The 15,536-nt window shown below is 37.0% G+C and overlaps 1 protein-coding gene across 1 annotated transcript in view; it reads right to left on the bottom strand.

Moving 5' to 3' along the window:
• Nucleotides 1-1,089: 1,089 nt before the first annotated feature.
• LOC127853879 (circadian locomoter output cycles protein kaput-like) overlaps nt 1,090-15,536 on the bottom strand; it is a 35,001-nt gene continuing 20,554 nt past the window's right edge. The window contains exons 11-15 of the mRNA XM_052388679.1: nt 13,636-13,769; nt 12,813-13,153; nt 9,463-9,546; nt 7,757-7,973; nt 1,090-6,068 (exon numbers count right to left, since the gene is read on the bottom strand). Coding sequence (XP_052244639.1) covers nt 5,836-6,068; nt 7,757-7,973; nt 9,463-9,546; nt 12,813-13,153; nt 13,636-13,769 — 1,009 coding nt within the window. The 3' untranslated portion in view covers nt 1,090-5,835. The remainder of the gene's footprint in view (nt 6,069-7,756; nt 7,974-9,462; nt 9,547-12,812; nt 13,154-13,635; nt 13,770-15,536) is intronic.

Consider the following 15,536-nt stretch of genomic DNA (forward strand, 5'->3'; position numbering starts at 1 on the left):
ATCCAACATGAACTGAACTCAACTGCAGATGTGGGAAGCTGACGTGGGTATGAGAGTTGAGCCTCCTTCTGGGAAAACAGGGCTCAGTGCATGTGCTTAAAGTGCCATCCAAGATAAGCCTATGCAGCCCGCATAGGCTGACCTGAGAGGACACTTTCCGCCTTAACTGGATTTTAGTTAAGAAGATACGTCCTTTAAAGGAAAATTACATAAAAGCAGAAAGTGTCGTCCCTGATTAGCCTGACTTCACATGCTAATCTGGGACGACACTTAACGTACATGCATTTAGCTCAGAAAGACGCGTATTTAACACCTCATGTTCTAAATATAGAGACAATTACTGCATAGGATGATCTTATTCAAATATCTTGTTGGTATTTATAAGATTGGAAACATCACTTAATAAATGTCACTTCAAAAAAATTGAGTTAAGAAAAATAAACAAGACTATTGCCAAGCAATAAAAGACTCCTACCGTCTCCACCATTGTCAGAAAGTCCACCATTTGTCAGAATATGTTTTATTTGTCGCCATAGCAACCAGAATTGTAGACGTAGGAACAAAATAAAATGATGTGCATAATGTTTATATTGCCATCTATCCATGTTCCAAGTTTCATGAAAAAATATTAAGAACTTTTAAAGTTATCGCAGGATCCAGAAAACCATTTCCAGCAGTATTTCTAGTCTATTTGTTGCCATAGCAACCAGAATTTTTGACGTATTAACAAAATGAAATAATGTGCATAATGTCCATAGTGCCATCTATCCATGTTCCAAGTTTCATGAAAAAATATTAAGAACTTTTAAAGTTATCGCAGGATCCAGAAAACCATTTCCAGCAGTATTTCTAGTCTATTTGTTGCCATAGCAACCATAATTTTTGACGTATGAACAAAATGAAATAACGTGCATAATGTCCATAGTGCCATCTATCCATGTTCCAAGTTTCCTGAAAAAATATTAAGAACTTTTTAAGTTATCGCAGGGTCCAGAAAAGTGTGACGGACAGACAGACTGGCAGACGGAGTGCAAACCATAAGTCCCCTCCGGTGAAACCGGTAGGGGACTAATAAAGAGGAACAAATGATAAACTATTTGGCTTTATTAACATTTTTTGGCATAAAATCAACAGGACATTGCCGCATGCTTTTTTATGTACAAGTCATGAAGTGAGCATGATCACAAAAAACATACTACATATTTGACGTATTCAAACAATCATCAATAATATATATCGTAGTCATATAACTACATGCAGTGTAAGTTGGGTTCACAATTGGGAACCAGAAAATGAACTAGATGTAATTAATGTAAAGCAACAACACTAGAAAGACAGACTGAGAAAACTGGCCATATTCTATATCAAACAGTATAAACGGATTATTTAGAATGAACCTATTTAATATAGCAAACAATGAAACTCTAGAAACTCTATCAACAGAAAAATTCTTTTTTATCTTCTTCTTTTGAACAGAACATAAATTGTGTAAATAAAATGACACAATGGGATTATCGATGCAAAATATTGGAACTTTAAACCGAGTTGAAGGCTAGCACAACCTCACACTCGGTCCAGAATAAGTCACAACTTGAAAGAGAACTGAAATCGATCTCATTTTAATGTGCCTTTGCAGAAAGAAAAAGAAAACATTTCCAACTTTCCACTTGTATGATAATTTCTGTTTAAAAGAAAGTCTCTTCTTAGCAAAAATCTATTTAAGGCGGAGAGTGTCCTCCCTGATTAGCCTGTGCTGACTGCACAGGCTAATCTGGGACGACACTTTATGCACATGTATTAAACCCCCTCTTCACAGAGCATGGCCAGTATATGATCAAAACTGAGATGATAGCTACTATATGAACACTTCACTCACCACGTGGAGTTTTGTAATCAATTGTTATACAACAGACTTTCAAAATTCCTACAAATAAAAGGTGAATGAAAATCAGACATGCTTTAATTGAATGTAAATTGTATACAGCTTTAAAGAACATGTTATTGTGAGTTTTTATTTACCTGTAAGAACCAACAAGATAATATAAGAACCTTTACTTTGAAGATATAAAGCTGCAAGATAAAATGATAAATGTAAATTCTGGGTTGCCCTTATTAAAAATAACAACATAATTACAATCAACTATTGATAAAATATACATCTAAAAACAACAACAAGTTACGTAAACAACATATACACATTAAACAGTGTAACTTTTATATACAATGTTTCAACTAAGAACCTGCTTATAAACAACATATTTTGAAATGTCTAATATACAAATAATCTATACACCCTAAACAGTGATAATCTTTCCTGCACAATTTTTCATTAAGAACCTGCTTATAATTATATGTAAATAATTAATTATAGCTTTGAAGCCTGTGTAAAGAATATTAAAAATACTTGGCAACAGTATCATCAGTATTTACAAACTTGGAATGACTAGGAATGTTATTTTTTGCCAGAATCAACACTAAAATGTGACCCAAGAACACAGATTTCCAGCTATATTTCACTGTTAACCCTTTCCCACTCAGAAGCGAAGTAAAAATGGCTATGTGCAAACAGCATAAAACCAGAACAGCCTGTGAGTGACTCGCAGTCTGTTCAGGTTTTATGCTGTTTGCTACTCATCAGTATCTATGGGTTGTAAATGAAAACTTTAAAACTTGAATCTAGTAAGAAAGGTCTTTAATTAAATTGAACTTTATGTGGGACCACGAATGCATCAAAATACATATCTAAGTGGTAAAGGGTTAAGAAAACGATTGTCATTTGCCACACATTGTGTGAATGGATAATACAGAATATATATACCAGTCCTTTAAAAATGCTGTAACACATTAAGCCTATTTCACATATTTGATGTAGACCTTTCAGAAAGCTCATCTTTAAATGATGAATTTTGCCAAAGATAATTAAGAAATAGAACTAATCATATGATCATCAACTATCAATAAATAAACATGTTCTATGCATGACTTCAAGAGTCCCCTGTGACCTTTACCTTACACTTGAATGCAACACATCGTCCAGATATATTGATTATTAGTGTAGATTTGTTTCAAAATCTCATTATGCAGGACAAAGATATAGGTCATACAACTTACATGCACGACCTAAAAGTTTCCTTCGTGACCTTTATCTTGAAGCTACCACACTGGTAGTTGCATGTGACATGTGGTCTTGAGATGATGATATTGCCACTATTTATTTCAAAATCCCAAAGTCACACGCTAAAACAAACAAAAACACGGACATTTATAACACTATTTCCCTACAGCTCTTACCATAGCACTATCAGAGTGAGTTTGCGAAAGAATTGTGTCCATATGATATGGTTACCCACACATCAAACCTTCGTCAAATAAACACTGTTTTATGGCCAAATTTGATATTGACTTTTAAGTATGAGCTGGTGTACAGGCAACATCACATTTCATCAAGGTGGTAATTTCTGGTAAGTTATTTAAAATGTGTATGATGAATGACAAAATCAGTCCAGACAAGCTTTTTTGTGGCAAAATTTGACCTCTGACCTCAAAGTGTGACCTTGACCTATAATGTAGGGCAACAACAGATACACACAAAACAAGGTCTTATTATAGTTTAAATTTGTGCCAAGCATTTAAAAATCCATCAAAAGATGGCGATGTTTTGGCTGAGGCATTAATGTTTAAGATGTTTTCTGGCCAAAAGTGACCTTTGACCATAGCTCGAACTTTCAGGTAAGGTGTTACACATTACACATCTTCTTGCAATGGTTTACATTTGTGACAAATTATTATAAAAGTTCAATCAATATATGGCAATTTTATTGGGTAGAAAGAAATTTTCAACAGACAGCTGTTACTCCAAAGTGACTGTACAGATTTGGCTGGTAGTAATTATTACATTGGCCTCCATTTTGAGCTCATAAACGTTTTCCGAAGGTTTGATGACCATCAGATGAAAACAGGATCAGTGCGAGAGTGGAAACTAAAAAGTGAGGACACAAACTCAGACTGACAGGCAATGCCAAAACTATGTGTACCATTGGGGGCTTAAAAACAAGAAGTTTTAAGGCATGAGCATCAGAATGCTGTCAGTTACAGTGGAATGCTAATGTACAATATATACACATAGGGATTGTATTTTGCAATATAGTGTAATATGATACATACAACTAAGCAACATTTATCAAACTTGTTGCATCGTTTTCAAAAATAAGTTACAGACATTTATTTAAAAACGCATAACAAGTCACTAACATGCAAACTCTTAATGGTAGAAGTATTAGGAGCTTTTGAATAACATAAAACATTCCCAATCAATAAATAAACAAATAAATGAGAAAAATAAACTCATCATAATATAAGAGAACAAGAGATGTATTTGTCAGAAACAAAATGCCCCCTATTGCGCCGCTTTGAGGCCATATATTTGACATTTGACCTTGAAGGATGACCTTGACCTTTCACCACTCAAAAATGTGCAGCTCCATGAGATACACATGCATGCCAAATATAAAGTTGCTATCTTCAATATTGCAAAAGTAATGGCCAAATTTAAAGTTTTCTGGCGGACGCACAGACTGACAGACGGACTGACAGTTCAACTGCCATATGCCACCCTACCGGGGGCATAAAAGAAGTTAAAGCAAAAGTGTAAATAATTTACCAATTCTAGTTTTCAGAGCAAAACTTCATTTGTTTTGAAAGAGATATTATTATAAGACCTTACTAAACATTGAAGAATTCTTAACTCTAGAATATACTACACAGCAACCATTTTAACTAATTTACACATTGTCAAAGTGGCAAGATTGGCAATGTGATGCAACAAACAAAATGCTAGTACAACATTTTTTAGCACCCAAATTTCGTACATTTATTTCATGTACCTTTCATTTTGGAAGATCAAAGAAGCATAAATAGTTGGTATCTTTAAAATATTATATAAACTTAGTACAGGTGAAATTTGAGATATGTAAGTGGCAAATGTTTACTTGACTATCTTTTTTCATAATTTTAATTATATCAGGAGATGTATGCAAACATGAACTCCAATGATGTCAACATGTGCAATTAGTAAGTTTTTTAATTATACCAAACACCCTGTGACTTTGATATTTGATTTCTTAAGCTCAGAATCGATCAGGGCCTGCTTTCTTTCAAACTAACCAGTATACTAATATATATAATCTTAAATAAAGCATTCTCTAGATATTGTACAGAAACCATTTGTATTATATAATGCTTGTGATCTTTATTTTTTTGCTGGTTTACTTCTATAGGCTTCCTCCTTTCCACATCAAAAACAGCATATTTAATTTAACTAATGCCTGTGATTTATAAACACCACATTCTGAAACACAAAACAAATAGATAAACATGGAAAATTCTGATCGTTTTAAACTTGCAAAAGCAATAGTACTTTTAACAAAAAGGGAACAACTGTATATCACTGGTAATTAACAGTGTATATTGGTGAAGCACAACTGAAAACAGTGCACAACCCTGGAGCACTACTTATTTACAGTGTCATACTTGTGATCCTAGAGAGATATCGGTGGCTGATCGGTGGATAATACAACACACTTGTCATGTTGCTGGAAACCACTCTTCTAATTGATCTTTCCATGCCTTTTCTTCACGAGCAAATTGTTGGAATGACCAAGTGTGTTCCCAAGTCAGCGTCATGACTTGGCCATAATTATAAGCTTATCTCGTTAGCTTTGACAACTTCGATCCACGTAAATTTAAATAGGTGAGGACTATCTCTTGATCCAACAGAATGACAACACAGCCATTTTGTTTAGGTAAGACACAGTATTTATGTCTCCTCCTTTCCAACTACTGGTTGTTTGACAAATGATCTGCTGAGTTATTTGCTATTGAGAGATAGAAATCTGTATCATTTGGAAGCATGGAAAACGACAAAATCTGAGACTGGTTCACAGACACATTGTGCATAGCCGCTATAGACATGGACTGGTTGTTAGCACCCTGCTGGGGTGAGTTGGGTGACTGGCTCTGTACACTCTGTGCATCCTGACTGTCCATACCAAGCATACCAACTAGGCTGTCTGAAACACACAGGGAATCAGATTGGCTACAGTATGTGATACTTAAAATCCAACCATTGAATCAAATGTCACCATTGGTTGAGGGAAGTTAATATGAATCATGATTTTGATTCATGACTTTACTTGACAATTGGTTAATGAGAACAACCCTGTTATCCTCTACTAAAGTAGTACTACTGTGCACAGTAGCTCTGGATAAAATAACAAGAGGGCCTGAAAGGCCCAAAGTTGCTCACCTGAGATAACAAGATATTATTGGGATAAATCTTCTGACCAAGTTTCACGAAGATCGGAAAATAAATGTGGCCTCTAGAGTGTTAACAAGGTTTTACTATAGCCATATAAGGAAAAATGCCCCGCCCCCTGGCAGCCATGTTTTTCAACCAACCGGCATCATTTTTGAACTCGTCCAAGATATTATCGGTATGAATCTTCTGACCAAGTTTCATGAAGATCGGACAGTAAATGTCGCCTCTAGAGTGTTAACAAGATTTTACTATAGCCATATAAGGAAAAATGCCCCGCCCCTTGGAAGCCATTTTTTTCAAGCAAACATAATTATTTTTAAACTCATGCAAGATATCATTGAGACCAATCTTCAGACCAAATTTCATGAAGATTGGACAATAAATGTGGCCTCTAGAGTGTTAACAAGGTTTTACTTTATCAATATATAGGCATATTAGGAAAAATGCCCCACCCCTGGTGGCCATGTTTTTAAAGCAACCAAAACCATTTTCGAACTCATCCAAGATATCATTGGGACAAATCTTCTGACCAAGTTTCATGATGATCGGAAAATAAATGTGACCTCTAGAGTGTTAACAAGGTTTTACTATAGCCATATAAGGAAAATAGCCCCGCCTCCGTGGTGGCCATGTTTTTCAACCAACCGGCATCATTTTTTAACTCTTCCAAGATATTATTGGGATGAATCTTCTGACGAGTTTCATGAAGATCGGACTATAAATGTGGCCTCTAGAGTGTTAACAAGATTTTACTAAAGCCTTATAAAGCCACATAAGGAAAAATGCCCCGCCCCTTGGTGGCCATGTTTTTCAACCAAACGTAACCATTTTCGAACTCATCCAAGATAACATTAAGACAAATCTTCTGACCAAATTTCATCAAGATTGGACAATAAATGTGGCCTCTAGAGTGTTAACAAGGTTTTACTATAGCCATATAAGGAAAAATGCCCCGCCCCCTGGCAGCCATGTTTTTCAACCAACCGGCATCATTTTCCAATTCGTCCAAGATATTATTGGGATGAATCTTCTGACCAAGTTTAATGAAGATTGGACAATAAATGTGGCCTCTAGAGTGTTAACAAGATTTTACTATAGTCATATATAGCCATTTAAGGAAAAATGTCCCGCCCCTTGGCAGCCATTTGAGAACATACCTGTGGAGTCTGAGTTGTAGTTGGGTGGGCGGAGTCTTGAAGACTGCAGGCACCTGTGGTACCTGGGTGAACAACAACTGAGTACATACCTGTTGAATCTGAGTTGTAGTTTGGTGTGAGAGAGGGAGGAGTCTTGAAGGCTGCAGGCACCTGTGGTACCTGGGTGAACAACAACTGAGTACATACCTGTTGAATCTGAGTTGTAGTTGGGTGTGAGAGAGGGAGGAGTATTGAAGGCTGTGGGCACCTGTGGTACCTGGGTGAACAACAACTGAGTACATACCTGTTGAATCTGAGTTGTAGTTGGGTGTGAGAGAGGGAGGAGTCTTGAAGGCTGCGGGCACCTGTGGTACCTGGGTGAACAACAACTGCTGGTGTATCTTCTTGAGCTCCTCCTGCTGACGGAAGATCAGGGACTGTACCTGGCTGGCCTTGCGCTGCAGCTGCTCGTGGAGCTGCTTCTGCACCGGCGTCATGTACACATTGGAGGGCAGCATGTCCTGAACCATAGACAATACAGGTGCATGTGCAGAATCGTCCAAGTTTGGTTCTTGAAGAGTTCAGTTTAGAAGGTTTACAGCTTTGGAAAAACAGGGATGAATGCATGTGGGTAAAATGTCATACCAGATTGATCTGCACATGCATTAAGCCCCATTGTTGAAAAGCAGGGCTCAATGGCTGATAATAATGTCTTCTAATGCCTTAGTTGGTTTCATCAATTGTTGGTAGGTGAAACCTTTCTAAACTTAACTCTCCTATAACCAATCTGGGACGATTCTAAACGCACATACACCTCAGGAAAGACACTTTCGACCTTAACTGGATTTTAGCTATGAAGACACTTTAAGCAAAAAATACCACAAAAGCAAAAACTGTTGTCCCTGATTAGCCTAGGCAGACTGCACAGACTAATCTGTGACGATACTTTAAGCACACGCATAAAGCGGTTCTTCCAGAGAGAGGCTCATATATATTGCACTGGCATCTTTACTGCTTCAATTAACTTTTCTTAAATATAAAAAATATAAAAAAAGGTGAGAATAACATTAAGAATATGTGACAGGTGATAAGAGTCTTAGCTGTTGTGTCATGACTATGGAGGCTCACTTGAATTCCTAAACATTTGTGGTTGATGTTGTAAATCTGGAGTCAGAAATTTAACAATCTTTTTTTTTTGTCTAAGAGTAAATTACCATCCCATAAACAAGAGCTGTCAGAAGACAGCGCACTCGACTTTTTGAGTGCTTGACAGTATAACATAAGCCATCATGGGGCCATAATTCTGTCAAAATGCCAGTCAGTTACATAAATTTGCCTGCACAGTCCCCTTATAATAGTTAGTAAGTGTTGCAAGCATGAAAGCAATAGCTTTGATACTTTAGGAATAAAGTGGACCTAAACACATAACTTAACCAAATTTTCAATTTTCTAAGTATAAAAAGGGGCATAACTCTAAAATTAATGCTGACAGAGTTATGCACCTTGAGCTACACAAGTGTCTTGTTGCCATAAAGAAGTGTTCCAAGTTTGAATGAGTTAATTATCTTTGATAGTGTTAATTTGTTTATATTTTATATAAAAATTTAACCAACGCCGACGCCGGGGTGAGTAGGATAGCTATCATTTTTCTTCGAAAAGTCGAACTTAAAAGTATGGAAAAAAGGATACATATCTTCATACTAAATGAAGTGCAAAGCTGATGTATTGAAAGGCAGCCAGCTTGTTTTATCTGTAAGTCTATAAACATTTTTTTTTTTTCCCAAATAATTGTAATAATCTGAATAATGGCATTTGATAGTGATTGGTTTTAGTTAACAGTAATCAAGTGTACAGCATTCTTAGAATCAAGCAGGTACATTTAACAAAAAATATTCAAAATTCGTATGAGAAGGCATTTAACAAAAAATATTCAAAATTCGTATGAGAAGGCTAAGAGTGGGTCCCTAAATGGTGGCTTTTATAAAGGGTAGGCTAGAGGTACACACTAACCAGTTGTGAAGGCATGGGGCTGACATCAGTGGCAGGACTGGAAAGCACTGTCAACATTGTCGGAGTACTACTCACAGACGGCACCTGAATAGACATGAGAACAATTTATGGATTAACCTTTAGAACAAGATATTAAGTAATTCTTCAAGAAAAAAGGACCTGTTCCCAAAATGAGCCTCATTGTTGAAAAACTAAGCTCAATTCCAGATTGGCAAGTGTAGTCTGCTAGGGCTAATCAGGGACACCACTTTCCACCTACACTGTCCACCTACACTGGATTTTCGTCGAGAAAAAACCTCCTTGACATATAAAAATTCCTTAATAACAGAAAGAGTTGTCCCCAGTGAGCCTGTGCAGTCTGCAAAGGCTAATCTGGGATTATACTGTACGCACATGCATTAAGCCCATTTTCCCAGGACGAAGCTCAAATGATGCCCAGTGGATTCCTTGTCAGTATGCTATATGCTTGTTGAGTCATGGGTAATTTTCATGAATATTTTACATCTCAAATATTTTATAAATAAATGACCATAAATCATTATGAATATAATTATTAACCTTTGGTCATTAGATTTTTTGCCTTTTTTCAAAATGTTTATTCACATCAAAATAATGAATATGTTGACAGTGTCAAACTGGCAAATTGAAAAGTATGGTTCTGGTTGAGTCGTGGGTTCTGATTGTTAAGATGTGCATGCTGTCAACTCTCTTAACAAAAACATTGCAGAGGAGGTTACTTGCTTTGATGACTGCCATACGCATAGACTACAACAGTGAGAAGTTGATGACTGCCATACGCATAGACTACAACAGTGAGAAGTTGATGACTGCCATACGCATAGACTACAACAGTGAGAAGTTGATGACTGCCATACGCATAGACTACAACAGTGAGAAGTTGATGACTGCCATACGCATAGACTACAACAGTGAGAAGTTGATGACTGCCATACGCATAGACTACAACAGTGAGAAGTTGATGACTGCCATACGCATAGACTACAACAGTGAGAAGTTGATGACTGCCATACGCATAGACTACAACAGTGAGAAGTTGATGACTGCCATACGCATAGACTACAACAGTGAGAAGTTGATGACTGCCATACGCATAGACTACAACAGTGAGAAGTTGATGACTGCCATACGCATAGACTACAACAGTGAGAAGTTGATGACTGCCATACGCATAGACTACAACAGTGAGAAGTTGATGACTGCCATACGCATAGACTACAACAGTGAGAAGTTGATGACTGCCATACGCATAGACTACAACAGTGAGAAGTTGATGACTGCCATACGCATAGACTACAACAGTGAGAAGTTGATGACTGCCATACGCATAGACTACAACAGTGAGAAGTTGATGACTGCCATACGCATAGACTACAACAGTGAGAAGTTGATGACTGCCATACGCATAGACTACAACAGTGAGAAGTTGATGACTGCCATACGCATAGACTACAACAGTGAGAAGTTGATGACTGCCATACGCATAGACTACAACAGTGAGAAGTTGATGACTGCCATACGCATAGACTACAACAGTGAGAAGTTGATGACTGCCATACGCATAGACTACAACAGTGAGAAGTTGATGACTGCCATACGCATAGACTACAACAGTGAGAAGTTGATGACTGCCATACGCATAGACTACAACAGTGAGAAGTTGATGACTGCCATACGCATAGACTACAACAGTGAGAAGTTGATGACTGCCATACGCATAGACTACAACAGTGAGAAGTTGATGACTGCCATACGCATAGACTACAACAGTGAGAAGTTGATGACTGCCATACGCATAGACTACAACAGTGAGAAGTTGATGACTGCCATACGCATAGACTACAACAGTGAGAAGTTGATGACTGCCATACGCATAGACTACAACAGTGAGAAGTTGATGACTGCCATACGCATAGACTACAACAGTGAGAAGTTGATGACTGCCATACGCATAGACTACAACAGTGAGAAGTTGATGACTGCCATACGCATAGACTACAACAGTGAGAAGTTGATGACTGCCATACGCATAGACTACAACAGTGAGAAGTTGATGACTGCCATACGCATAGACTACAACAGTGAGAAGTTGATGACTGCCATACGCATAGACTACAACAGTGAGAATTTGATGACTGCCATACGCATAGACTACAACAGTGAGAAGTTGATGACTGCCATACGCATAGACTACAACAGTGAGAAGTTGATGACTGCCATACGCATAGACTACAACAGTGAGAAGTTGATGACTGCCATACGCATAGACTACAACAGTGAGAAGTTGATGACTGCCATACGCATAGACTACAACAGTGAGAAAAAAAATGATTGGTTTTTGTTTAAACAAATTATAATCAACTTCGTGGTTTGTTAAAGTAAACATATGTATTGTATTTAACATCTCAAACAATGGACATATGAACAATTATATCAATTGAACAACTTTAATATTATACAGACTTGAGAATAATTTCTTGCAACATAAGGTCCTTCATTCTGACAATTTCTTTTTCTGACAAGCATTATTTAACACATTTATTATTAATTGATACATTTTTTACATCATTTTCCAAATTTCTAACAATAAGAAAACAATTAGGAAACACTTGCTAGTGTTACCTAGGAAAATTTTAGCATATTTACAGCAAATGCTGTGCGCATGCGCAGACCGTCATTTGTGAAATGTAAACAGACACTGTCACATGGAAAATACTCATAAATAAGGGATTTTGTGTTACTGAGAAACAATATATAGGAAGAAATAGTGTTTTTGTTTTATAAGACTGCATAGAGTTATGGTAAATTGCTATTTACCAGTTTTTGTTTCATTTTCGATCTGTGAAACGAATGCCAACTATGTCAAACTTTTTATCAGAACAGCGTGCGTATGTTCTATTAAGTGATTTCATACGATCTGTATAACCATGACTCAACAAGAACCAATGACCCAACAAGAACCTACCATATTGATATATTGGCCGATGTCAAGGTGAAAATATGTCAGGTATTCTGAGTTTGCTAAGTTCTGAATAAAAGTTTAAAAGATTTTTTGCCAAATGTATTGACTGTTAATATATCAATTTAACATAAAGCTGAATAAGTCAAAACACTGTCAATGTCAAGGTCAAAATGAGGTCAGGTGATGTTGGTGTCTTTAGAATACTCAAATATAACATCCATGCACATATCAAAGCTTGAGTTGCAGGCAGTATTCATGTCATACCAAATAAATCATCTATTGTTAACCTCATACAGACAGACAGAATAATGGACAGGCCAATCTCTAAGTGCTCCCAGGCATCAGAAGATGTAAAGGGCATGCTCCTCACCATGCACTGTGCAGTCGCTGTTGATATGTTGGGCCGAGACAGTATCCTCGCATGTTGACTCTCCCCAGCACGTAATGTGGGCTTGTTGTACAGGAACCTCTGCAGGTGCTGGCTGGAGAACGTGGTACTAGTTGCACTCATAGCCTGGGTCGCCTGACTGGATATCGACTTCCCTACAGAGTCCTGCTGCTGTTGTTGTTGCTGCTTCAGCTGCTGCTGTTGTATGTGCCTGTGTAAGAACTTCTGCAGCTGCTGTGAGACAGTGTGTGAGCGTTGATGGGATGTCGACGTAGGCTGCTGGGGCCCCTTCTCCACACTACCATCATCAGATACATTGCAAGCTACAAGAAGGTAATGTGACATACGGTACAAGGCATAGAATGGTGCTGAATAAATATGAGTTGTGCTCTGGGTAAACATGGATTAATGCATGTGCATAAAGTGTTGTCCCAGATTAGCCTGTTCACTCTGCACAGGCTTATCAGAGATGCAAGTTTCCGCTTTTATGGAAGTTTATGTTTAAAAATAGTCTCTCCTAAACCTGTGTGGACTGCACAGGGAAATCAGGGAAGTCAACACAGGCTAATCAGGGAAGACACCTTACGCATATGTATTAAACCCCCGTTTTTAATAAATAATTAATAGTGTTGAATATGTATTTTGGTTAATTTCTTTTTCTATTGAAACACATAAATGTCAAGTATCCATGCATTTCAAGATATTAGTATTTAATCTTTAACATTATGTAGTAGTATTGCATTATGAATTGTAATTTTTCAGGTAAAAACTATTTTATCAAGCCCGGTTCAAATAAGTCACCTACCATTGGAATCTGGAACATTTATAGAGCAAGCTGACGATGGTGACATTAACTGCATTTTGGCAACTGGCTCATGGCTGGCTGTAGCATCATCACAACCAAGGTCCTTGCGCTTCTGTGCCCGCACTGACGCATAGCTATATAAACATATTACAAGTGTGAAAATGAATAAGTTGTTTAATAATGTTTTAATAGATGTATTAATTTCAATTTACAATCAATTTTGAGTGCAAACTTGTCACAAAATATGCCCAATCAGAGATCTGGGTAAAATTGATTGTGAAGAATGTATTAATTTGTTGTACAAAAATGATGTCTTATAAATTAATGGAGATAACGAGAAACATGGCAATTCTATTAAAATCAGATCTTGAACATTTAATATAGTACACTTATTTAAATAAAATAATTGTAATTCTCTAGTTAGGTCTGCGGTTAAGCTTCCTACTCGAAAAATTTCAACCCAATACCTCAATCTAAACACAAGTTATTGGGTAAAAACTGTTTTTCTATTATTTTAATTAACAGCAACCATGACCTTATGGAGATTTGTAACTAATGTAAACCCAAGCTAGTTCTGCATGTAAGATACCTACACACTTATTTTAAGAAGAACAACTTTACCTAACTTAATTTATTGAGCGGAAAACGTTTTTTTAAAATTTTAAATGACATTAACTTGGACCAGGATCTGACAAGCAAAAAAGCAATCACAAGCTAGGTCTCCATGTAAATTATCTCTACAGAAAAGTTGAATGCAAAACCTTCATATGGCAAGCGGTTCGACGCATAATCCCAAGAAACTAGGTTTCTCATGAGAACCTAGGTTCTCAGAATGAGAACCTAGGTTCTCGCTTGAAGATTGCACATGGCGTCAAGAACCCAAGTTTTCAAATGAGAACCTAGGTTTTCATGAGAACCTAGGTTCTCATTTGAAAACCTAGGTTTTCATGAGAACCTAGGTTCTCAGAATGAGAACCTAGGTTCTCATGAAAAACCTAGTTTCTTGGGATTATGCGTTGAACTGCTTGCCATATCCGTGGTTTTCATTTGGGAACCATAGATTCTCTGAGAACCTAGGTTCTCTGAGAACCTAGGTTTTCAGAGAACCTAGGTTCTCATGAGAACCTAGGTTCTCATTATGAGAACCAAGGTTCTCATAGAACCTAGGTTCTCATGAGAACCTAGGTTCTTTGAAAACCTAGGTTCTCTGAGAACCTAAGTTCTCTGAAAACCTAGGTTCTCTGAAAACCTAGGTTCTCTGAGAACCTAGGTTTTCAGAATTACGCGTCGGACGGTGTAAACTTGCTCGTGAGGAATACGGGACACATATTATTCAGGGCGCAGGATCAATGGGGTTCACATATGATTACACACGGGCTGGGCAGAATGAAAACACGCCGTTAAGAACTTTATTTTTGCACATATCTCAAGTTATTGAAATATGTTTGCAAAGTCTTTAGCGCATACGTTTTTCTTGCAGTGTTGCCGATATCTTACGATTGAATAAAACATTATTACACATAATCAATAGAGATAAAACTTGTATTTTATACCATAATGATTGCTTCCTACATGTAGGTCACAGACATACTTAAAATAGAAAACTGTACCGTACAGTCGTTTGAGGCCCGAACAAGGGAACTGAATATTTGAAACTCATTTAATGCTGTAACAATGTATTATGTAACGATTGATCTGAATTTTTAGTCTCAAAATAATATTTACAATTAAAGATGTATTTCATAAACACTTCAATTTTTTATTAACGTGTTCAGACCAATGTCGACCGATTACTTTACCAATTTCTTTTCTCAAGAACACCAATGCACAGAAACATGAACAAGAGGCGGTCACCGACGGCTAATGCCTGTTGTCACAAATATTCAACAGATATGTTTCGA

This window comes from Dreissena polymorpha, chromosome 12 (assembly GCF_020536995.1).
Source record: "Dreissena polymorpha isolate Duluth1 chromosome 12, UMN_Dpol_1.0, whole genome shotgun sequence".
Classification (NCBI taxonomy): Eukaryota; Metazoa; Mollusca; class Bivalvia; order Myida; family Dreissenidae; genus Dreissena; species Dreissena polymorpha.